At 28.9% G+C, this 27,398-nt stretch overlaps 1 protein-coding gene across 4 annotated transcripts in view; it reads right to left on the bottom strand.

Moving 5' to 3' along the window:
- Window positions 1-27,398, bottom strand: part of LOC107449789 (organic cation transporter protein) — a 54,106-nt gene that overhangs the window by 6,987 nt on the left and 19,721 nt on the right. For 2 of the 4 annotated variants that reach the window (XM_043042900.3, XM_087164192.1), the window contains exons 1-7: window positions 25,505-25,645; window positions 14,049-14,549; window positions 11,355-11,458; window positions 8,223-8,377; window positions 5,890-6,058; window positions 1,788-2,027; window positions 404-618 (exon numbers count right to left, since the gene is read on the bottom strand). In XM_043042900.3, the coding sequence (XP_042898834.2) occupies window positions 404-618; window positions 1,788-2,027; window positions 5,890-6,058; window positions 8,223-8,377; window positions 11,355-11,458; window positions 14,049-14,483 (1,318 nt within the window). In that variant the 5' untranslated portion in view covers window positions 14,484-14,549; window positions 25,505-25,645. Of the gene's footprint in view, window positions 1-403; window positions 619-1,787; window positions 2,028-5,889; window positions 6,059-8,222; window positions 8,378-11,354; window positions 11,459-14,048; window positions 14,550-16,099; window positions 16,119-25,504; window positions 25,646-27,398 lie in introns of those variants that run through there. The other 2 variants (XM_087164191.1, XM_087164190.1) reach the window with 2 other exon arrangements.

Below are 27,398 nucleotides of genomic sequence, written 5' to 3'. Positions count from 1 at the left end.
TACAGTTTTACCAAAACTATGGGTTTTTGACATGACGGTAAAAACCATGGTATAAACAGGTAAAAAACCGTCATGTGTCAAAAACTTCCCAACGTGTTCTAAAGCGAACACGTGATTGTTGACATTCACCGGTGAATGTCGATTATCACCAATTTCGGACTTACAGTGCGACAAACATACAAGGCGATGCACAAACGTAACAAATAATTTAAATTTTTAAAAAAATGGTACAATTTTACCGTTTTAATTATTAACAATATTTCTCACTATAGTGATTGTATTGGAAAAAAATTCTTTTAGGTTAATCAAGCAAACGCACCATTGTTTTAGAATGGGCATAATGGCATTTTTTCTAATTTTTCCTAAACTGTAAAAATCATTGTTTATTAAAAGAAATTCTTACCAGATGGTATAGGTATTGTAAGAGCACAAGCTAAGCCAGCTATAATCATTGCGATCGCTAATGGACGTCTACGACCAGCGCTAGAAATAACTTTAATGGTGACCAAGTATGCTGGAAATTCGACGGCTCCTGACAGAAAGAAACTAAGGTATGGATTCAGAGATAATTCTTCAGTGTTGTAAGACAGCCCAAAGTAGATGAATGAATTTACCAGCCTATAAATATGGTTAAAATGACATTTAAAACCACAACTTTAGAAAACAAAATTACATTAGTTCAAACTTTATAGACAAATGTATGAAGTTTAGTTGCAACATTTACGAATGCCTTATTTGAAGACTTTAAAGCACAAAACTCAGCTTAAGGCGAAAAATAATCATGCAGTTCTACCATTTTTAGTTAAATAACTCTAGGTGCCATTTACACTTAATATAATTTTTACTACATTTATTTATTTAAAAAAATCAAAAATTGAAAACTGAGTATTAAGAACGTAACACAATTAATACATTACGTCCGTATCATCTAGTCCTTAATTTTCAAAAACATTTTAATTTTCTAAAAGTCAATAAAAATAATTATGCATTTAAAGTGTCAAGATATGATTTTCATCAATGGTGGAATTACCCACATGTTGGTGTGAATATTTTGGTTACAAACTAAAAAAAAAAATCAGGACAAATTAAATAATATTTGGAACCTTACTTTGTGGATATAATGCACTAGAATTTTTTCATTACAAGATTTTACTTTTTAGATAAATAAGTATAGATAATCATGCTATTAATAATGTATAAAAAACTTTTAAAGCAAAAAGAGCAACAAAAGTACTCCAGCGTTATAAGAAAATTTGATTTTTGAAAATTTTTATTATTCTTTCGAACTTGTTTCAAATTTATTTAATAAGAATGTATAACGTCTTTAACATTTTGAAAATCGTATATTTTAAAATACTAAAGCAAAAAATTATACAAGAAAAAAAAACCTCGGAATTGCAAAAAAATACTGCAATCTTTGTTTCAAACTTAAAGCTTAATTCAAAAAAACAATGCTAACATAGTTGTTAATAAATAAAACAATGTGCAAAAAAGCACTAGTGGTGTCCCATAAACATACATCCAATCGTTTTGGTACCATGATTAAGTACTTTTTTTCAGTATCGAAGCACAGAATTATATCAGTTTTTCTAACATCACTTTTCAAATCACACATTCTTGACTCTAAAGGATGTGCTTTATAGTACCGAAACGATGTTTACATATTTATGTGACCTATGTCCTATTTCTACGGTGTTTTAACTTTATTTAAAGCACATATGTTCCCTAATTCCCGTTGGACATAAAGAAAGGATATACTGAAATGTAGTAACTTTTGATAAACTTACCAATTGTAAAATAATATCAACGTACTCTTCCTCAAATTAGGAGTTTTGAAGAGATCCAGTATTGTTGCTGTACTACCAGTACTCTGTCTGATTTCTTCGCTTCTCAGCATAAGTTTTTCTGTCTCTGATTGAACAAATTCATACGGCACGCCATTTTTTTTCGCCGCTGCTTGAACAACTTTTCGAAAGATGTCCTTTTCGCCCCGAATAAGCAGCCATCGAGGTGATTCGGGTACAACCCTAAAGTTATATAAGCAATGTTGTTAATAAAGACAAATTAGAATCTTATTAGATCAATAAAGTTACAAATTAGATCAATAATTAATTAGATTACAAATTAGATCAATAAAGCTGTAAAATACTTTACGTATTTCAGACACTGTCAAATTCACAAGTCTCGAATTACAGGAAATTAAATCATGGGAGATCTTTGTTTCATTTTGACCAACGCTATTTAGAATGACAATTTTGTAGATCTCTGGTATAATCTGTAAATTCCTATACTTAACATGTTATATCACAAAATTGGATCGCGTAAAATTGGTTGAATTCATCTAATGATTGCTTTATAAATACAGGGGTCTATCCAAACAGTTTGTGAAAGGTCCGAATTTGTAAAATTGTGAAAAAATTACTCGTAATTTGTGAATATAAAATAAGCGTTAAGTCACATTCTTTCAACCAGGGTCCTGCTTTTGTGAATTTGTGCAAATAGGGTCCTGTTATTGCAAAAAACTTTTTCAGTGAGTTTTTAAATTGTAAAGACATACAAGATTATGCCCAACACTGTAAAATTATAATTTAAAAAAATTAAATTTTAAAGAATGAACTGCAACTGCTGCTACTAAATTAGAGATGCAACATAAAAATTTTTGGTATTTAGCCTATTACTGCTGAAAGCAGAATATTCATTTCGGACGAATAAAGGAAGAAACGTCTGCAGAAGACAAATCTTAGTTCGTTTACATCTGTCTTTCTCTCCCACCCCCCCACCCCGCAGGGAAGGGTTTATTGGATTAACAAAACAATAATGAAGATAAACAAATTTGTGAAGGGTCCGATTAAAAGATAAATTATTTTGTGAAGGGTTCGTTTTTAAGTTAAAATATTTAGAGAAGGGTTCGTTTTTATGAAAAGATATTTTGTGAAGGGTCTGTTAACGGACCCAAATTTCTTCTAAACAGACCCCTGAAATATTACACATTTATAAATATAACACATTTTATATTTATAAATCCAAAACTTTAAAAAATTATTCTCTTTAAATTTCTACAGGAAAATTATTATAACACTATAATCAGATCATACCAACTGTTTTAACAATATCTTTTTAATGTAGATACATGGGTTCGTTCGCAAACAATTTGTTGGAAGGTCAAACTAAGTGTTTGCAATTTTGCCAACGTTCTTTCCAATCATCAAAGCATGTTTTAAAATAATTTTTGAATGATCTTCCTAGTTCGTCCGTTGCGATCGTTTTTTATCTAATTAATGAAATCAAAAAATGACCATGAAGAGAGTCAAATTCAATCGTTGGAATAGATATAAAAATACGAAAAATAAATAAGAATAAAATAGAAATAAAGAACCCCATCCTGAAGGCACACTGCGCTTATGGAACCGTGTTCGTTAATTCTTTAGTCAAAATATGACGAATACAAACTATAAGTGTGAAAAGGAGCATTTTAGGTAGTTTCAGACAATTTACATAGCGTAACAGCTAGAAAGTTCTCTAATAACTATCTTTATTGACTAATTACCCAAGTGTAAGAAATTAAAAATGCACAGCATCCACGACAATCAAAGGTAACAGCGCCATGATGGCTCAGGAGATCGAGAGTTCGCCTTCCAATGAGGTGAACCGAGTTCGAATCCAATTCCCCACCGATGATTGGTTCACACGAATTCCGCATCCGGCTTGCAACGACCACGGTGCTAACGTAAAATATCCTAAGTGGAAGACGGATCATGGGTTAGAGTTCCCTTGCTATCAAGCTAACCGTGGGAAGTTTCCAGGGTTTTCTTCTCCATGTAACACAAATGCGGATTTCTTCCATCAAAAAGTCCTCCATGAGGGCAAAATTTCACCCAATCCTGATCACCAAGGGATCCTGAAGATCCCTTGTCTTCTAAATTGGGTTCAAAATTACAAGGCTACGGAGTTGAACATTAGTAGTCGTAAACCCAAAATTGGGTCGGCTGTTAGACAACGGTTATAAAATAAAATTAAATCAAAGGTAACAGTCAACATTACTTAAATTTATATCAGCGATCTTTTCTGTTCTGCGTACTTTCCAAGCGTTATTTACTTGATTGAACTGCTTACATCATTAATCTTAGGACTTCCTATCAGGCTCTTGTTAGACCAATTCTAGAATATGGCTATCCTGTCTACTGCTGTGCTTCTCAATCTAACTCAAACAAATTTGAAAAGATTCAACTGTGCTCCGCTCGCGTCATCACTGGATTTAAACGTAACTGTCCTTCAGAGATCGTCCTTTACGAAGCAGATCTGCAACCTCTTCATTTTAGAAGACAAGCTGTGAAATATTTCAATAAACTTTCCAGTTTAGACCAAGGCAATATAACTGCTATTTACCTAAATAATTGGGCCTGCAATCAAAGGCTAAAGAAAAACAGTCCTTTTAGTCATGTTAAATCGCAACTGTTAATCGCTAAAAATATTGAACCTCTTTATCTTCATTGCAATCTCAGTACTTGCTTGGATCTTTCCAATATCAGTTTCCATGAAAGCCTCCCTACCACGCTTGACAAGAAAGACTGTGTGACTGACTTCCTCAGATAATTGTCCCAGGAAATCATGTATAAAATCCCTCCAAACGACATCAAAATATACTCTGATGGCAGTAAAATGGATGGACAGAAATGCAGTGGAGTGTTTATTGAAACACCTCAAGAGAACTACACTCTTCATCAACGCAACCCCGATTTTTGTTCCGTCTTTCGAAGCGAACTAATTGCAATCGACAGGGGACTAGAGAAAATCTTGAATGAAGGGCACTTTGGAAATACTTGGATACTATCTGACAGCCGCAGTTCAATTCAACACCTCAAAAATTGGATCCTCATTGGAGATAAAACCAGTTTTTCGATCTTACAAAAAGTAAATCTCATTTCCCAGCAGCATGAAGTCCACTTTTAATGGATCCCGTCCCACGTCGATATCCACGGAAACGAGTTGGCTGACACTCTTACAATGAAGGGACTAGACCATCCAGTCCCCTCCACTTCAGAGCTTATATACCTTGAACTTTTCGCAAGGCAAAAAGGCCCAGAACAAACTAAAGTGGCTGCTTCTTCCTATTCACTACTGGTATTAAGCAAAAAGACCAGGATTCTCTCTATCTCTTCCTGGTGACAGGCAGACCAACACTTACTTATCCCGACTGGCCAGTGGACACCTGAAAAGTCTCATATTTTCTGCTTATCAGAAGATCTTTCCTCTTTGCCCTAAATGCCATCAAAATCAGGCATCACCTGAGCATATCTTGAATTGTTTAGGGCTGGACTGGAACGACATTCATTCCTCTCCCCTTTTCGTTTCGGACATCCTAAATGTCAACGGATTTATTTATGGGAATTAGCAACAACAACAACATCATTAATAATGATGTGTTTTAAAACGAAATCGTTTAAAACACACTTTACTGTTTTTGGGCAAATACAAAGTTCTTAAGACAACTACAAACGCTAGAAAACAACTTTTGAAAATGTTAGACAAGAACAAAATTGTGTAAGGAATTTGTTCATTGATGTCTATTATTGTCATACAATGATAACAGAAATCAATTTTGTGACTTGATATGTTGATCATTAATAGAAGTAATTATCTATCAATTCACTGATCATCATGGATACTCTTTCCTCTTTGAAATTTTTATACCAAACAAATATGGTTGTTTTTAATAAACAGTATTTGTTCGGTTTTCAGATATTTATTAACTTTAAAAAAAAAACAATATGAATATAACAAAACAAAAAAAAATTTTAACGTAAGTTATATCATGAGAGTTTAAAAAATATTTACCATATTTATGAAATGTAATGTAATGTAATTAAAGTATAAAATAATAAATATTACCAAAAAACTGAAATAAACAGAAGTTTTGGCAGTGTTAGTGCCAACTGTAGCCAAAACCAATCTCTTATGATCCAAGCTACTCCAGGTAGACTTATGAAAGCTAAACACCAACCGAAATTAATTGCTACGCCAACCATTGATCGATAAGCCGGGCTCACCATTTCTATCACTGAAATAGAGTATTTTTTTATTATTTAGATAAGCACAATTCAAGAACATAGTGGAAGAAGGTTCCATATTTAAAAATAAATGAGATTTCTCGGGAAAAGATTTTATTTTAGTCTACTTTTACTACTTAACAGTAATTTATTCTTGTCAAGTCTTCAAATTTTAAAGATCGTAGTGGATGAAGGAATTGTAATGTTCCAAATGCATTTAACAACTAACTTTCAACTAGTCATTTTTTTAAGAGAAAATTAGAACACTTAGCGAACTGTTTAAATGAGTATTAAAGATTTATAAATTTCGCCTCTTAAAAGCTTAAGAGCCTAAATTAAAAGCTATTCTATCTTTATTTCACGTTGTTAATTTTACAGCAAATTTAATTAAAATGTCATTTAGAGCCTTCAACTAAGCGGGTTGTTAACTGTTTTGATTTATTTACTTGTGGATATAGAATACTGGCCAATAAAATTGCTACAAAAAAGTGTAGCCGTCACCTACTAGGCATTATAATTTTGAAGGATCCCTAAAAAATTTAAAAAGTATATAGTGCCAGTTTTATAATATATAAGCTAAAAACTTTTTTTTTATTACCTTTCACTTTTAAACTAAACTAAATACACGCGATTTCGCAATTAGATACACATTTATTTGGAAATATTAAGTATTGGGATTATGAGCTTGTAAAAATATTCACTTTTTTAGGAATTACGAGAACTTTATTTTGCTTTACTAGGTATTTTTTCAAAAAAAAAAACACAAAAAACATGAATGCTATATGTAAAGCACAATAGGGCTTGATTTAATGTTTTCAAGTGTATTTCACAGGCAAATTCAAAACACAAACACAAAATTCAAAAACAAAAAAAAAAAACACAAAAAACATGAATGCTATATGTAAAGCACAATAGGGCTTGATTTAATGTTTTCAAGTGTATTTCACAGGCAAATTCAATGAGATGAAGATGAAAGCTTACTCCAATGCTGTTCTGTATTGCCATTGGTACTATATCATTAACCCTTCGACTGCTATGGGAGCATATAAGCGTCTCTAGCCAAAACCATCTGTGTGGTTTATGGATATACATGTGTGTCCCGAGCAAGCCATCGATGTAGAGGGACGCAAATGCGAGTTCGGCGAAGGTTTTGGCAATTTTCGTCTATCTCAAATACAGGATCGAAATTAGTTTCTCTCGCATACGTCCAAGACTCACATATATCTCATAACTCGTTGCTTAGCAACGAGAAAAAATGAAATTCCTCTTAATTTTTCCTCCAATCAAAATGCAAATACCTACATACATTATAACAATCAAATTATGTCATTTTCAAACGCAGCCATTAGTGAATATTGAAAATAGAAATTGTTTCGATCATTTTAGGAGTGGATGAAATAGTAACAGTATCTGGATTGTGAATTACATGATAATGTCCTAATATACCTACGACAAAACTAATACTTCGCGAATAAGTATTAGTTTTGTCGTAGAAATAATAAAGTATATGTGAAATAATAAAGTATACAGTCTCCAATGATCGCTTCAATTTAAAATAGTTAGCAATCAAGGGTTAAAGTTTTTATTAAAATATTCCATTTTATGGAGATTTAGGAGGGTTAATACATTGTTGCGAATGATGCAATATACTAGGGACAAAGTTTAAAACATTGTCATGGCAACATTTTTAAGCGTTAAGGGTTAGTGAGCAAAAGACAGAGTCTTCCAGTTGAACTCAAAGTGGTTAGCTGATTTCAATAATTCAGTGTTCTGAAATAATAAAAAGAGATATTTGTAAGGTAACCACTTATTTTTTGAAAAGTTATAATTTCTTATTTTAATTTAACAATGGTGACAAATGAGGAATTGACATTCAGGTATATTTTAGCTACATAAATTAAATAAAAATAGAAAAATAATATTTTTATTTGTTAAAATATATTCTGAAAGACTCTTTCTGCCCTGAAAAAATATGCATATAAGTGAAAAAATAAGCATAAAGAATGTTGTAAGCATGAAAATGACTGTTTTTTGTAAGTATGATACAAAAGGGCTATTTTAAATCAATTAGAAAGTTGAAGCTGTTAATATAGTTATTACTGAATATAAAGGCTTCAGTTAAGAAAATTGGAGTGTTTAAGATAAACTAAAATAAACAGAAGCTTGATTACTTACAAATAACGAATGTAACAGTATAAAATCCAGCTCCACCAACAGCTGTAAAGAACCTGAGCAGAGCGAACATAGCAAAAGATGGTGCAAAAGCGGAGAGGAAACCTGCCCCAACGTTAAGAACATACGAGAAAAGAAGCGTTGGTCGTCTTCCTACACTATAAAACAATTTTCATTGTGATGTTTGAACTTATATAATGATTAACTTATATAAATTATGAATTTAATTCAATAGATGAAACCAAAGCTACTAACCTGAACCATAAGCGAGAAAATTTTTCTTTAGGGGAAAAGCATTTACCTTTTCTGCTTAAAACCTTAGCTACTAACCTGAACCATAAGCGAGAAAATTTTTCTTTAGCGGAAAAACATTTACATTTTCTGCTTAAAACCTTAGCTACTAACCTGAACCATAAGCGAGAAAATTTTTCTTTAGGGGAAAAGCATTTACCTTTTCTGCTTAAAACCTTAGCTACTAACCTGAACCATAAGCGAGAAAATTTTTCTTTAGGGGAAAAGCATTTACCTTTTCTGCTTAGTCTTTGAAAAAGCAGGTAATCGAAATGTAATGTCATTTACTTCGTTTTTGCTTAAAAATACACTAACTAACTGCGGAAGCTCTTTACTGCAATCGTCACTTGTCTAATGAATTACAAATGATAAATAAAGCGCACTGAGAAAGAAATACAGGTCTATGCAACAAAGTTGAAACTCACTTTTTGAAATTGGTCGAGAATTTCTCTTGGTAAATAAAATAGAAGTAAATTTCTTATTACAACTACAGTAGTGGTTTAAACAAATAAGCAAGCAATTATCACAATTAATAGCGATGCATTTATAAAAAATCATTCAAGCTCCTTAAATTGATTTCATGCACACATTAAGACTCGAATCCCACATTATTTGTGCAATACTGTGATGCAAAGGTATTATACCCAAGTTCAAATACGCTCTTGGACACCTATGTTTCGGTACTTATGACCTTAACATTTAAACACATTAAAAATTTCTATTACTTTTCGAGTGGAAAAATATCAGATCTTTGTCGTGTATTACCATTGCTTAAGAAGTAAATCTTTTGCTGTATTGTCTTACCATTGACGCAAAATATACCAAAGCCGAAATACGCGTTGTTGGCATCGCATCGATGTTTGTGTTTTTCATCTTTTAGCGTAACATCTGCGTGAGAAAGAACTGTGAGAAAAAATTATCCAATTTTCGCCATGCCTGATATAACAAAAATTTTCGATGTTATCTTACCATTGACGAAAAATATAACAATGCAGAAATAAGCATGTTTGAGTTTTTGACCTTTTAGCACAACATCTAAACGCAAAAGAACTGTGGGTTACTTTTGGAGTGGAAAAAAATTAGCCAATCTGTGTCATGTCTGGCATAACAAGATTTTTTGTCGTGCTACCTTACCATTTACGCAAAATATACAAAAGCCCAAATACGCATTGTGGACACTGATGTTTCAATGTTTTGATTCTTGACCTGTTCCGGGACAAACGCTGAAGACAAAAGAACTGTGGGTAATTTTAGGAATTGGAAATAAGTTTTGAATACTTGCTAGGCCTCACTTAACATGATCTTATGTTATGATGCCTTTGTATTCACGCAATAACGGGGAATACAGAATTCTCTTATAGGAAAAAAGGTGAAAAGATCGCAGGGTCGCGTTTATTGTAAATTAAGAAGCCACCACTACTTTTCGATTTATGACTTATAGACGTAATCAATACAGGATAAACCAATGGGAAGAATTATATTTTTTTCTCTTATAGAAATAATATCGAGAGAAAGTTAGATAAGACAAATTAAATAACTGTTATTTTTCCCTTAAAATTCCCTAGTAAATTTTGCCAAATTCGCAAAATTGTGTTAGACTTTTATAAGTAATTGCATTACAAAATACACCGATGTCAATTAGCAACTTAAAAAGTAAGATTTGTATAATGGAGAAGTAACTTTTTGCAATTATTGACGATTTTCATTCATCGTATTTAATAAAAAGGAGTTGTTTTACGAATGATTTTGTTTTGTTTGTTGTTTTACGAATGATTAGATTATGAATATGCTTATTATATATTTTAATAATCACTTTTGATTTGACGTTATTTAATCAATAATGAGTTCAATTGAATAAAATGAATCATTATTACTAGTGCAGAAACATAGGTCTACTGTGAACATGTTAAGAAGACTTTTTATTGGTACAGAGTGGCAACAACCAGATGTCTTAAAATCTGAAGATTAAATAAACGAAAAATATTTACGGTCATTCGTTTCCTTCAATTTGTGCTTTTATCAAATGCAAGACATGTTATATATTACTTTAATAAAAAAACATTAGCTTCAAAAATATGCAGTTAAAAATAAAGGTCTACATGTTTCAAGAGCTCAAAAATAGGCGCCCATTCTGAAGACTTGCCAGATGAGAAAAAAAAGAAACAAAAATGATTTGACAAAGAAAATAAGCGCACGAAAAATGAAAAATAAAAGTGACAATGCCATTATTATTTCCGACTCAGTCACATTTGTTCAGCTTTCTCTGGAATCTTGTTTCATTCTTATGAATGCTGATTTCCTTCTAAACGACATTAGTACCTCACCGCATCTCCGTAGTGCGTGGAAATGGATTTACCCTGATTCAGTTCTGTTTTTAATCTTTCCCCCTTGTTCTGTTTTTAATCTTTATTTTACTTTCACTAACTCTCGGTTATTGCGGGTTTTTTTAAATTTTGATTCGCAATTTCATTGGTAATTTTACGTTTTTTATTTCAAAAAACTTTTGTTTCTTCTCATTCAGACCTGGCACTTCTTGAGAATGGGCGCTTATTTTTGAGCGCTTGAACCATATCGACTTCTATTTTCATCTAAATATTTGTGAAGCTCATGAAGTTTTTCAATCAATTCGTACCTTACCGCTTCAGTTTATCGGGATTATTTACTTAATATGCTATATATGTTTAACAATTTTGAAAACATTAGTGTGTTATACTGAAATCATAAAAAATCTATACGATAATATAATTCACAGAAATTTAAATTAATCACAGATTAGCCACGGAAATTAATAAAAAAAAGAGAAATTCATAAAAAATCATAAACAAAACAATCTAGGAAACTGACCTATCTGAAATTTGTCCAAATACTAACACAGCTACGAGGTAACCGACATTATAGATTGACTTCGAAAAAGATATCAACCACTCTCTTTCACATACTAAATCCCACTGAAAGAAAAAAAAAAGGAATCATTATATATGTATATAATTTGAAAATCAGTAAATAGAAATGTTGTGTATACAAAATGAAAAAACTGAACTTTATAACTAATTTTAAAATCTTATCAGAAGAAATCATTTGGTTTTTTTAACCTGAAAGCAGCAAACTGTACAAGTTTTGCATTTTTTTTTTTTTTTTTTTTTTTTAAATTCCTTGAGCGGGTCTTAAGATTCCTTAAGACCCGCTTAATTAATTCTATAAATCTTAAGGATTTAATTCCTTAAGATTTATAATCTGATCATTATTTCCAATAATGATCATATTATAAATCTTTAATTAAATTTAAATATTATAAATATTTATAATCCCAGTTAATAGCCTTAATATGTAATAAAGGTGCTTATTTTTTATATAATTTTCTAAAGATGTTAACAGAGGGCAGCACAAATTATAAGTGGTAAGTAGGTTACCATGACATTTAAAAACAAGTGAAATTGGTAGTGAGTGTTCTAACCGCGCACTTTAAAAAGGATTAGTTGAATATTCAAATCATCGAACATTTTTAAGATAATCTTTACCAACAGAGTTTTGTTTCAGTGCGTTTAGTTTGTTTTGTCTGATTTTGTTTGTACAGAGTTTTATTTTAATTGACTTAGATTATTAAAATGGAATAAATATGATTTTACAAATCTCTTAGTTAGGTAAACGTTCAGTGTTTTTGATTTTGTAAAGTCGAATTTTAATTGCGTAGAAGTAGATGTATAGTTTTTACTCAAATTCCGGTGATATTTAAAAATAAAATAAATTTTAAAATTTTCCTGTTAATATACAAATCAGGATTACAGACAACAGATTAGGTTTCTTGTTTCAAACCCATCTCAAAACATTTTTTACTTTAAATTTATTTCAGCTCAAGAATTGGCTTTTTTTTTTAATTTAATTAAAAAAGTCATTAGAATTGAATTAGTTATGAGTTTTTTCCACTATTTACGATGGGAACAGATCAGCAATTCGCCGATTTATACGCAGCTTTTTAAAAATAAATAACAATAATCACATGTTTAACATAACTTTAATAATTTATGATTACAGTTATTTTTCAATTAAATCTTTTGAAATATTTTTAAAAAGTAGATATAGTTGAGGTTGATAACATTTTTTAAAAAAAATCATTAATCATTCTTCAAAAAAAGGAAGCAAACATAAAAGACGTTTCTCTTATATAGTAGCAAATTTAAGACTTAACTCCTTTTTTTCAAAGATTTTTTGAAGTAATATATTTTGAGTTATTATTACATTTACAAGTCTGCAAACTTTCTACGCTTTTGGGAAAAATTTCTTCGAAGGGTAGCCAAGTTGATGCTTTAATGTATTATTCTTCATTTTATTAACTTGATAAAAAGTTATTTTTTGCAGAACTCCTTGTAAATGATTCGAAAGCTTATATAAAAACCACGAGGTTCTAGTTCCAGCGAAGTGAAGTTAATAAATTGTTAATAAGATTTCCAAATATTCTGCAAGCTTTAGTTTTTAATTTTCAATGCATTTTTCAAAAAGCTTAGTAGTTGGCATCCTTACTACGTCCCTATTATTGTTTCAATAATAAATTAACAAATCAAAATGTGACGGATCTCATAGGTTCAGATATCGGCAGTTTTTTCTTCTCTTTTATAAAAGAAAAATAACATCGAAACTTCTCTTTACAGAACTAAATAAAAATCAATGAAGAACTTAGTTGTCGCCAAGGAAAGTTAAGAAATCCATACATTGGCTGTTAATTGATTAAATTTATTGCGAAGGCTCTTTGTCTTAGCCTCACGCATACAAATGTGTAGGCGGAAAAGAATGCGTGAGAAATTATCGAAAATTTTATTGAAATCAAAACATCAGTAACCACACAACGGTATTCGAATTCTATGCTAATGTGTTAGGCAGATGTAGAAGGAATCTCTAAAAATAGATTTCATTCTGAACTCAATTCAAGGTTGTGATATTAAGAGATTACCAATTTATATTAATGATTTTTATTTATTGAAAAAGGATTAAATAAGTTGATAATTGGGTTTTTAAATGTTAGGAAATATGTTATGCATACTTCAACATGACAAATAATTATATAGTTCATAGTGCTTTAATAATAATTTAACATGTCAAAATGCAATGAATCTCATACGGTTCACATTTTGGAGGACCACTTCTTTTTTTACGAAACGAAAAAAAAAACATCGAAACTTTTTCTTTACTGTAAAAAAAAATTAATATAGCACAACACGTAAAATAATTATAACTCCAAGTACTGTTTAATCAATTAATAGACAATTAACGGAATGCTGCACCAAATTCAAGAAATGTAGCTAACAATAGATAATATGTACTAATGCAATACAGTCATATGGTAATAAAAGCTACATCTGATTAAAAAAAATAATGATTACTAAGCGTCTTCAGGGTAATAGAGCTAACGTTTACATGAAAAAAGCAAAAACCTTAGATAAGTGTAGAATTATTACATTTAATACTGCTTTAAAATTATAATTAGGTATTAGGTAGAAATAAGAATACGGAAAAATTTAAAAATAATAAATGTTCAATATTTACTTCATCTATAATAGTAGATGGATAGAAGCTGTAATCATATTGCCACTTCGTACATCTGACAAGATCACTTTCTTGGACGGTGGCATTATCCTGCAGTCGCCAATATGGTTTTATGAAGCACCTATTGTCCACATCCAGATTTGAAGGCACCGCAGTCCGATTAAGCCACAAATCCAAACTTATATTTACATCGTTGGGTTTTGCACACCAGTAGTCCACTCCAGACGGAGCCATAAAAGTCATTTGCAGATTGTGCCATGCTGAAGGTATAGATGCTAAAAACAGAAGTACAAAAATATCTCTTTGCCAAGGTCCATAACCACCGATGACGTCACTCACTTCAACTGATTCTTCTGGTTCTGAGCTGCTTAGTGATCCTAGCTCTGAGGATTTATTAACATATTTTAGTTCTTCGTCTTTTGTTGTTGACCACATGTTAGAATCGGGAATGATAGATTGATAGCGTTAGACAATGAATTACTTGGTTTGGCATCGGTGTAGCTGAAAAAAATATATTTTGTTTGAGTAATTTCTCGATAATATTATTTATAAACATTAAAGAAACAATCATTATTTATAACCATTTTTGCTTGTCTGTCTCTGTCGGTAATGAATAAACACACTTCACAACGCTAATATGTAGCATACATGACGTAATCAAACCTAAAAAGGTTAGCTAAGAGTGTGAAGGAACGTTTCAGCATACTGTATTTTTATTCAAACCCTTATGTGTTACTATATGCTACATAGACATATTTAAAATGAATATTTCTAACCTGAACTGCCTTACTTAAATCAAATTTAAGAATTTCAAAGAGATGGGTGGACCTTCTTAAAGACCGCGAGCATAAAAAGACATTAAAGAACGTATAAAAACTTTCACAATCTGTAAAAACTATTTTAAACAATTCCACAGATGGTTCAAAATATTAGTAAGGGAGAACGATTTTTTAAAATTTTGTGGGCAATTTTATTCATAAAAGATTGTCAACACGATAATAAATCTAATCAAATGATCTTAAAATGTACATAATTAGAGAACACACATTCCTTACTAATGCCCTATTATTGAGTTGACTTTACAGTTAAAAAAAAAGCAATGTCGATGTTAAACCACTTAAATCTAAAATTTATAACAAGAATATTGTAGATGCCAACTTGCTTCAGAAAGAGGATAACTATTTTCGAGTGACAATCTTTTAATGTACGAATCTAGATTTAATAAAATCGATTTAGAGGGCTTTTACTGGACACTATAAATTCAAAGGCCACTTTTTACAGGTAAGACGCTTTAAATCTTTTTAAAAATTTTCAAAATTAACCAGAAACCTGCAAATTTTAGTTTGTAGTTTTCCACCGTTATTTAAAATATTTTGTCTAATCAAGAGCAATTGGCATCCTTGGTACTGTATTGTGGACAAATTTTTTATGTAAAATTTAACCATTTCGCTTTGATAATTTATTACAGATTCATAATTACTTTAAACTTTTAGAATTTGGGAAATTTAGATTCGAATTTGAGGAAATAAGTTTTTGAAGATTCAACAATGTTTACGAAAAACATTTTCGCATCAGAGCAAAAAAAGAAATTAAGTTCCATGCACAAAACAAAAAATATCATCAGATTATATAAATGACCCTCATTAAATTCAAATTTTGTAGTTTTGAGTTATATGAATTCCTGTCATATAAATCCCAGTTCTAAAATAAGTAAATAGGCAAACAATTTCAATTCCATAAAATTAAAAAGACAATAATAATCTTCAAATGTCTTAAAACTATAATCATGGACTTCTCTTGAATTTTATTTCACTTGTGTGCCACAGGATTATATGTTTAAACATAAATCTTCTAAACATTATGTTTAAACATAAAGTGGTTTTTCAGAACTTCATGCAGAGCAGTCAACTTTTTGTTATTTGGGGGGGATTTTTTTCCATTAGTATCTAAGTGTGTGATTCTGATTTCAGTTGTTTTTCATAACTTTACATGTAAATTATTCAAATTTTCATATCGAACGTATGAACAAGTTATAAACAAAAACAACTTACTTTTTGCAAATTTTAGAAAGCAATATTTTAAACAATTAAATATTTTATCCAATTCTATTACAAAATTATTCAATGATTAAACATGAAAACCTATTAATATATATGTGTTTGCTTTTTTCAAATAGTTAAAGAGAATTAGGTTAAAAATTTAAAATGTAGAATCAATTCAAAACTAACATTTTATGAAGTATATATATTTTTAAAATATAAGCTTTTTTTGCTCGTTTAATTAATGAAAAATACAAAACATGACATATTAACAATAAATATTCATGTAGCAACTATAATTTTTATGTAAAATGCCATATTATTGAATATTAAAAACAGTTTCTTTTATCGGAAATATGAATAAATTTTTCACTTAAACAATACACGTCCATTAGCTGTTTTGATATCAAACAGAAAAGCAACTAATATACATTGAAATTTTTTAAAACAAATGTGTTTGTAGCAATTCCTCTTTTTAACATTAACAAAACTTTAAAACTTAATTTTCTCCATACTAAAATTAAATTTTGCAGATAACTGTTTTACGTGAAAAGCTTATTTTTTTAAGTTATGAAGGAAAAAAGCAATATAGGCAATGAAAATTACTTGAATCTTAACTTAATATTATTTAATTATCTTTAAAATCAAATTCAATAAACATTTGCTTTTTTCGACAAATAAACAGATCGCAAAATGCAATTAACAAAAGTGTATAACTTAGGAGTTATTATTATTATTTGACAAATAAAAATATGTTTTATAGCATTTTACGAACACTTTACCACGCAATAGAAAGAGATATTTAGTTAATAAATAGTACAACTGATTTTTATTGCAGCAATAATTATGATTTATTACGCTTTTATATTACGAGTAAGTTTGTTTTAAGTTCTACAGTACACCTTAGAACAGGTTTCCCAAATGGTACCCTTTGAGTTCAGCGAATTCCAGTAGTTAGAGCTTGTTTTTTAACCAGTAATGATTTTAAAAACCAATAATTACATTTCTATTCAACTTATTATCTATAATTTATTTAATAATTATTTGTAATTTATATAATTATAATTATTTATTTAATAATTATTTATAATTTCCATTATTTTTATGAAATTAATAAAAATGCAAATTCAAAAGAATGGAAATTCAAAAGAATGATTTTTTAATACAATATAGTGAATTGTATTATAGCTATAGTATTACGAGTAAGTTTGTTTAAGGGTCTATGGTACACTACTTTAGAACAGTAGTTTTCCAAATGGTTCCTTTGAATTCAGTGAAAGCATCACAGACATTCCGGTAATTAGAACTTCTTCAACCAGTTATGATTTTCGAATGCAGTAATTAAATTTATATTCAATTAATTATCCATTATTTATTTAATAATTCCGTTAGTTTTATGAAATTTATTAAAGTGCTTGTAAGTAACGGAAATTCAAAACAATGTTTTTTTTAATACGATAAAGGGAATTGTATTATAGCTATTGTATTATGAGTTAGTTTGCTTTCGAGTCTATGGGTACACCTTATAATAGTGGTTCCCCAAATAGTCACTTTGAGTTCAGCGGAAGCATCACTAGGAATCCTGTGCCTCTTTTAACCAGTTATGATTTTCGAAACCAGTAATTAAATTTATATTCAATTAGTTATCCATTATTTATTTCATAATTTCTTTATTTATATGAAATTAATAAAAATGCTTCTAAAGAAAGGAAATTCAAAGCTATGTTTTTTTAATACAATATAGGGAATTTTAGTATAGCTATTGTATTACGAATTACGAGTAAGTTTGTTTTGGAACAGAGGTTTCCCAAATGGTCCCTTTGAGTTCAGCAGCAGCATTTTAAGGATTCCAATAGTTAGAACTTTTTTTTAACCAGCTATGATCAAGGAAGAAACATGTTTCTCTAATTACCATTTTCGACATTTATTTTTGACTTTTTTGCTTTTATTTCCATAACTATATTTCAGCTCTTTAATTTTCAGTTTAAGTATACACTGAAATCAAATAGAGAACTCCACACCTGAGCATTCAACTTCCTGACACAAAACCCAATTTTTAACTAATAATTGATAAAACGATGTGGTGAAAAAAATTCGTTCTTCATCTTCACTAAATATATTTAAGATAATTAATAAAATTTAGATTATTACGTATTTTTAAAATAATTAATAGGATTTCGTCAATAAATATGTTAACAAATACTAATAAACTTTATTCATTAAGTATCGTCGTTCCGCTGGTGGAGCATTTAGGGTTCATCAGTCTAAAAAAATTGTGAATCGCTGTCTTAGAAAGCACTAAATTTGAAGCACTGAGTGCTAAATATATTGCCGTAAATTTTTGTAATTGCATATTTAATAACCACATCGTGAGAATTAACTGATATTAGTCTCCATAAAAACACATAATAAAAAATAGTAATTTTTATTGACATTTGAATAAATAACAGATGTATGTTTTCAATCATGAATGAGTTGCTTCTAATTGTATGAAACAAAACTGTACAAATAAAGTTAGGTCAAACATTTTTTCACACGTCAACTAACATATGCGTATAAGTGCGTATAAGTAACATATGCGTGCCCGAAACGTGACATGGGGTAAGAGTAAAACTGAAGGATGTTTTCTTAGCAGAAAACGCGAATAGTATAAAATAATCCCATTTATGAGTTTTTCATACTTTAAACACAATAATCATGTCACTCTATAAATCCCATACTGCACAATAACTGCTTTCATATGTTCAAAAATAAAAGATAGTTATTTTTTATCATATTTTATTCTTCATTAAAGCAGTTTTTGATGTTTAATATGTAACTGCTTTAGGGAAGAATCAAATGTGATAAATAATAAAAATCTTTTACTTTTGAAAATATTGAGCACCATCAAATGAAAAATTCATCTTCATTTTTAATATACGTATATTTTACTAATAATTTTTTTAAAATGGCCTAGAGTTTGTAGCTGCAAGGGCCAGCCAAACAAGATTCCTCTGACCATCAAGAAATCAAAAATGGAAGCAATAAGTCAGAATAGTTTCTTTTTTTTAATTTCGTCTAGGCTCCTTTTCTTAGACTTACGCATTCAAATGTACTTGTGAAAAAGAAATTGCGAGAAATAACGAATTTAAATAAAATCGAAAGATTTGGCAATCATATAACGGTTTTCGAATTCTATGTTAATATGAAAGTAGATGTGGAGGGTATCTCTAAAAATAGAATTTATTCTGCACTTCGATTCAAGGTTGTGCTTTTAAAAGATCAGCGATTATATAATAATTTTTATTTACTCACAAGGGAAACTAGGGAAGTGTGACTCGCCAATTTTGAAATAAACTAGTGGGATGTATGCCTTATGAGGAACAATTTTAGGGGGCAACATTCGTTTCGGCCCATAGAAGGTCTTGTGAGAGATAAAAAATAATTAAATATATAGAAAAATCGGTATTTTATTACTTCAATGCAGACTATTAGTTATTGTAATTGTCTCATAATCCAATTAATTTGAAATTAATTGGATACTTAATTAATTTTTTAATTAATAAATTAATCAGAAAATTAATTAATTATTAATTAATTGCTAATTATTAATTGATTGTTAATTAATTAATTGATTTGCAATTATTTACTCCAATTAATTTAGAAAGTTTTTTGAAGTTTTTTTAAATTAACCTAACAGGTTTTTCTGAAAAACTGCAGATACATAAAATTTTCAAAATCAATTTTAACAATAAATATGCATTATATAGTACGTGAAAGTAATTAATTACAAATTAATTGGAGTATGAGAAAATTACAATAACTAATAGTCTGCATTGAAGTAATAAAATACTGATTTTTCTATATATTTAATTATTTTCTATCTCTCATAGGACCTTCTATGGGCCGAAACGAATGTTGCCCCCTAAAATTGTTCCTCATAAGGCATACATCCCACTAGTTTATTTCAAACTGGCACACTTCCCTAGTTTCCCTTGTCAGAAAAGGATTAAATAAGATAATAATTTAATTTTTTTTATGTTAGAAAATATGTTATGCATATTTCATATTTCAACGTGACAAAAGAGAACTAAAAATATTTTTTTGTGCGACGATACATTAATTATTCCAACAAAAAAATTCTAGAATCTCAAACTATCTCTCTTTCTTCATCTGTACGTTTTTGTAAAAGTAAATCGGCAGTTACTGAGAGGAAATCTTTATTAAAGATACTCTTAAATTTGTGCCAGTAATAACAGTTGTTAAAAAAAATTTTATAGGACTGGTAAAAATAAAATCCTTTAAAAAACTAAATCCTTTGAAAAAAAAAAAGAATTTATTGAAATGCGGTTCTACAAAGATTTTTAATATCGGAATTTCATCCTTTTGTGAAACCGGCAGTATTTTTACTTACATTTCTTAAAAACGTGATTGTTAAAAAAATTATATACACATTTAGCATATTATACAAAAAAAATTTAAAAACAATAAACTTATTACCAAATTTATTATTAAAGGATTCAATTTAGGTACCGTGTACCATTTTGAAGTATGAATATCACTCCAAATTAAGACGAGTTATGCAACATTGTCTATTGCTATAAGTGAAGTATAGGTGCTCATTTCAACAGTAATAATTTTTGCATCTACTTCAGACTGTAAATAATTCACAAATGGAGGTACTTTTTTTTCTTACTTTGTTTTTATCGTTATGACGGCAATAAAGATATTGAATCACACAGATTTTATGGCAGATAAGCACATAAAATAATAAAGAAAAAGTAGAGATGTTTTCAGAGTACAACATTGAGAGTAATAAAAAAAAACTTAAGTTACATTATTATTTCGAATTATTATCAATCAAATTACATTATTCTTAAAATTATTTAAAACAAATTATTTTTTATTACTTATAAACATAATTACAACTTTCTCCGATCGGGGAGACAGTTCAAGAAATGTTTTAAACAATATGCCAATATAAAGCGCCCTACATAAACTAAAAAAAAATAAATAAATAAAAGATATGCGTACTTATATAGTTGAAACAATATCTCACTTATGAGCAACGAATTGAGAATTATTATTTTTAATTTTCAAAGCATGATATAAAGATTTAAAAAAATACTGAAGTTCTATTATCATATAAAGCGTAGAACGTGGTAATTATGGTAGCAATTAACATATTTGATAACTCATGGGGAAAATAACTTTTCTAATTTTACCAGTTCAACGTAGGCTTTATTAGTTCCGTAAGTTTCAAAATGACAATGAAATCCTGTTTGAATCTTTGGGGGGAGCACGAACTTACTAAACTAGAATTTATACGATATTAATTTTAAATTTCTATAAAAATATGGATTTCTAAAAATTATCTTTAATTTAATAAGAAAGTCTCGAAACGGACGCCGTAAGAAGTAAAGAAAACTACTTCCTAACATCCTCATACCAACTCTTAACACCTCATTATTCCACACAAGATTCAAGCCATGCTTCATTTATTTTAAATTAATCAAATATAGAAAAGTGATGGCCAAATTAAGACACTGAAAAATAAGATACAAATAGAAAAAATGAGTTTTTAAAATGATTGACTTAGATTGATTCAGTCATAAAAGACGACATGATTATATGCTTTTTTAATATTATCCGAGTTTTAAAAGTGTAAATGAAATAAATAATATTTTTAGCTATGAAACAATAAACGCGTTGTTTCGTATCAATGACTTTTTGCTAATTAACCTTAAAGAATTTTTTTAGATTGTTGAATTGCACGGATTTAATAGCGGGAAAGCTGAACTAGAATAGACAGCGCTAAATACAAGTTTAAAAATTTAAAAAATAAAAGTCTTGCTTACTTATATTGAAATAATTGGTTTTCAATTATTTAAATCTGATTTCAATCATTTCAATTTGATTGGAGCTCTAAAAATGCTTTTTATTTTAGAGTTGCAATCTGAGTAACTTATTTTTTTCCATGTGAGTCATTCAATAGCAAACCGAATAAAAAATAATAGAAAAACAGTGATTTAATGTTTAAAATCTGTACATTAATGTTTTTATAACTAATAAGCAAAACCTCAAATACGCAACAACAACTAAAAACTATTAATTATTTCATTTAAACTTAGTGATTTAAATGTAACACAAACGTTTTGAAAATTTCCTTTTGTCAATCTGCAATTTTTAGTATTCATGATAAATTAATTTTGCCCAATATATACAGTGCAAATAAATAAGTTTAAATTTTTATAGTTAAAATTTAAAAAAAGAAAAATCCATGGGCATATAGATTTTTAAAGCCATTTTGTCGTTTCTAAAGCATTTATGCATTGAAATAGAATATTTTTTTCTATCAATTATACTACTCTTAATTCAGCTAATTCATATAATAGGATGAGTTAGAAAAGAATTTACTCCACACATTGTTTTAAACTTTTTAGGTCGGCCTATTTACACTGGTAAAAGAGATTGCGTGCAGTCCCTTTCTTTCATTGTTTATAGACTTACATCCGCCTCTTCCTCTCTATAATCAATAGGTTGATAAACTTTTAGCTAAGGTCTCGGAATCCTATTTTACTTGTTTTTAATTAAGTTTGAAAATTTATATAATTCAAAAATTTTAAATGTGAAAAATCACCGTTGATTATTAATAAGAAATCTGTCATTTCCTTATGTTATTTTTATATTTACAAATTTTATAGCATAATAAAACACATTTTTATAAGTTACTACTGTAAAGGAAGAAATAGTATTTCTTTGTAACAACAAAAAAAGTTTCACCAATTTTTTTTTTTTTTTTTTTTTCAAAACGCGCTTATTTAATTTTAACTCGATTTTCTTAAAGGTATTAATATAACAAATTCAATTTTTATCCCTGTAAGATTCTAAGTTAGTTCATTATAATATAGTATTTATTAACTCTTAGACGCAGAATTTTTATTAAACATATTTTTCATACTTTTATCTTTATTTCGTATTATTTTTGTATCGAAATAAGTGAAAAATATTTTTGAAAAATATTAGCATTATAATACATTATGGTTATGAAATATAGTTTGAATATTATGGTTATGAAATATAGTAATACGCAGGTGTCATTCTGCGTTAATGGTAAAATCTTACAAACACTGCTCATTTCCATACAGTTAATTTTGTGATTTTGCAGTAAGGGAAACAGTGTTTCATCATTGAAATTTCTTCTATTAACAAAATCAATTATTGATAAATTTTTGAATATGAATGAAAAAAAAATTCAAACTCTTTATTTTTTTGGATTTTACACTGCAGTTTAAATATAATTCCGATAATCAAACATATTTTTTGTAACTATTATACTATTTTTAATAATTACAGGATGCAAAAATATTTTTGCTTGCAATTAAAGCGACTGAAACAAAATATGTAAAAGAGACACCGGAGTCTACGTAAAAGAGTTAAATGATAAATCGTACTTTTATAAACGTCTAAAATTATAATTTTTATATAATTACATTAAAAAATAATACCAATATATTGTAACAATTCAAAATTCTTTCAAGTAACGGAAACTAAAAGAGTCATAGAGGGTGTTCTCTAATGACCACTTTTTATAGAATACTTCTTAAAAATGAAGTCAATGATGCGTAAATTAATATTTAGGGAATTAAGAAACAAAACCATTATCGATATCTGTCAAACCATTTGAGAGAAGAGCTAAATCAATAGTAAGAAACCAGTTAGATTGCTTGATAAAATTGGAGGTGTTTTAATAATTGTCTTTTAAATTCTTTCTATTTCCTCAAGTAATCAAACAGGATTTGAGGTTTTCAACTTTTTCGGAAGTATATCGTTAGATAGTGACAACATTTCTGTTTATATTAATTTTGTTAAGTATTAACCAAAGTCCTAATACGTGTAATATTTTGTATGTATTTTTAAAAAAAGATTCTAAATTAAAGGCAGATCTTAAAGAACAAGCTGCATTTATTGGGTGTTCCGTAAAGGTCGCCCTTAAGTCCTTATTTTTAGAGTCCTTAGGAAAAATGAAAACAAGAAAACCTCTTCATGTAATATTTAACCAAAGTAATACAAGTAATGCAAAGTCTGCAAGCAATATTTAACCAAAGAAAAAAACGAAAAAGCTATCGAAATCTGACAAATCGCAGTACATGAAGGTGAATGTAATAAACAGAGATAGGTTTGATGGCTGGAGAAAACAGAAGAGTTGAAACGTGGTTATTAGAATCATCTTCAAGTTTTAACACCCAAATTAAACCTTTTTTGATGTTGTTTATTTTAACAGTTTTCTTCCACTGCCATTCGATAGACTAGGGCAGCGTTTTTAGTTTTTCTTGCTTAAATATTAATTTTTAACCCCCCCCCCCCACATATTTACATCTTAAATTTCACATTAGAATAAGGATTCTAAAAACACTTATTAAGGGTGCACCTTACGGAACACCCTATGTAGTGTTAAAAGTAACTCATTCCCAGGAAAGCTATGTCCACGACTGTGATAAACGTTATTTTAAGGAGAAAACATCGTTTTTGGAAATATTATTCATTCGAGCGGCAATGAAAAAGATGTTATATTTTTCTATTTTTAATAAGAGCAACTTATAATTTTGGAAGTTGTCCTCAAATATGCACTATACGTAATAATAAACATGTGTTAAATTAAAAATGCTTTAGCTAACACTGTAACGCTCAAACTAATACGTAAAAAAAAGGAAATATATTTCCATTTTTTAAACTTCATATGAGTTGTAAAAGAAGTTTTTTTCGCAACTTTTTAATTAAAAAAAAAATTTTCTTCAATTTTCGAATTATGTCAACATACAAAACAAAGTTCTTAAATTTTCCATCACCCAAAATGTACATAAAAAATTCTCAAGTTTTCCATGTTATTACCATCCAAAATTAATAAAGACTTTTTAGGTTTTGCACGCCATAAATATCCAAAATTAAAGATAGATATATATAAAGAGCTCTTAAACGTGAAATAACAAGCATAATAATTAGTATAATAGTTCATATTAAATAGCAAAAAAAAATCTTGCTAAATTTCATTACTCTTAATTGCTTTCTCCTTATAAAATACACCAAACAGCAAAACTCATATCTCAATACAACATTTTATTTTTTAAAATATTCTTCGAATTTCGCATCATCAAAGTTAATTAAAAACTTCTGAATTTAAAAAAAATATGACTAAAAACTTCGAAAAAAGTATTAACTATAGAACTACAATTAATTTAGGAATCGCTTAAAAAAATGTTTTTTTACATCCATGATTAGCGTGAGAAGAAATAATTATGACACAATTCTGAAAATATTATACGAATTTAAACTCAAAGTTATTTAAGAGCCTTTAAATTAAGGGAAAAAAATTAGCAGTAAACAATAATAAAAACTTTGGAAAAAAATGTAAACATAGTTATTTTAAGAATAACTTACTTAGAACAATATTTACTTTACATCCATGATTATCATGAGGAGTAATGATTATCACCTAAAGAATATGAGAGATGAACTTCAAATGCTGTCCACCGGTGAATTCATGGACTCCTTACCTTGGCGGAAGGATTTGAAGTGAAGCGGTTACTGTGCCATTCCGCCCCATTATTGATTTACAGAATAAAAATCCTCTTAGGATTCGCCTTCAGGCTTTTAGGCTTTTAGAAAAGCGGGACGCGTAACACGCTTCATAAGATTTAAATTGTTCGTTTGTTTCAAAACGTCTTAACTTTCACCGAATTATACTTTTGCCGGAAGAATTACAACTTAACATGATCGATTTGCGATAAAATTTCAATAATACTCTTTTTAATTAGTTAAATATGCAATGTCCGTTTGACATTTTTCCTTAAAAACATGTGAAGGATTAATATGATTATTAATTTTAATTCAAAGTCACAATTTTACAATTTAAAAAGTTTCTTTTTTTTTTTGTAAATCAAACTCTTTACAATCAAGCTATATTAAACGAACAATTTATATAGTTCAGTTAATGAAAAATTAGGCAATAAAATATAAATCGTTTGTTTTTAAACCGTATAAACCTTCACCAAATTTTACTTTTCCAACAGAATTACAACTTAAGATGATTGATTTGCGATAAAGTTTATAAAGACTCTTTTCAATAAGTTAAATATACAATGTTTTGTTGTGTTTTTTTCCCTTAAAAACATGCGAAAATGTAAGGTAATTATGTACTTTTAAAGTTACGGTTTCACAATTTAAAAAGAATTTTTTAAATCGAACTTTTTTTATACATAATATATATACAAGGTTATCATAAAAAAAAAGTTTGCTGGCGTATGTCACTCAGCATGCCGTTTATAGTAAACTGAATAAAATTTTGTACATAATTTTAGGAACTATGTATTAAAAACTATGTTGTAGCTCTCGCAGTTAAAGTTGCAGCGATAAAATTACGAATTTTTTTCTAATTGCAACACCCGCATTTTTTTTCCCTTAATCAAAACGTATTTCTTACAGTAAAACACCTAAATTGGAGCTGAAACAATATTTTCAGCTCAAGAAATTGCGACGTTAACCTTTGCCAAGTAATGCCATTTTTAGCGACCTCCAACGAGAAGAAAGGGTAATAAAAATCTTTAAAAACAGAGATCGAACTATATACATGGGAGGAAGGACATATTAAAGTTTTTTAAACGTTTAATGTTTACTTTGTAAAAATTTTTTCCTGTTCTTAAAAGTTTTTATCACATTCTCTTCTCGTTAGTGATCGCGAAAAATGGCAACGCTTGGCAGAAGCCTAGCGTCATAGAATCTTGTACTAAAAATACCAACTCCAATTTAGGTTTCTCTTTTTTTCCTTAACGATTACATTTTGATAGAAAAAAGTGAGTACTGCAATTTGAAAATTTCGAAATTTTGTCATTTTAACTGTAACCTAAAATAGTGTATTAACACCATTTTAGAACACACAGACCACAATACCTATGTGCAACATTTTATTCCGTTCATTCAACATTTTATTCCGTTCATTTTAAAAACACGAAATTATTTTTTTGCATTTTCTTTACTTACAAGCTCTTTAGGAATTTTATTTACTATTCTTTAACTTATTTCATTATTTTTTATGAAACTTTGCATCGTGTATGTGACGAAACAAAATCTCCTAAACTGTCATATTTCTTGAATGAAACCACGGTGTAAGACCTAAATATCATTGGAAATAGACTAAAAGAGATCCCCAAACTCTATTAACCCATTTCGTTTTTCGATTCACGAACCATTGGTTCTTTCGATTCTTTTCACCTTTCGACTCTGAGTGTTACGCACAACATCCCTAGCAGCAAAAAACTTGGGTCCTCATTGGGCC

The sequence above is a fragment of the Parasteatoda tepidariorum genome, chromosome 5, assembly GCF_982258835.1.
Source record: "Parasteatoda tepidariorum strain Cologne lab strain chromosome 5, Ptep-v5.0, whole genome shotgun sequence".
NCBI classification, from domain to species: Eukaryota; Metazoa; Arthropoda; class Arachnida; order Araneae; family Theridiidae; genus Parasteatoda; species Parasteatoda tepidariorum.
Note: the sequence above shows the minus strand (reverse complement) of the source record. Positions and strands in the feature narration are given on the sequence as shown.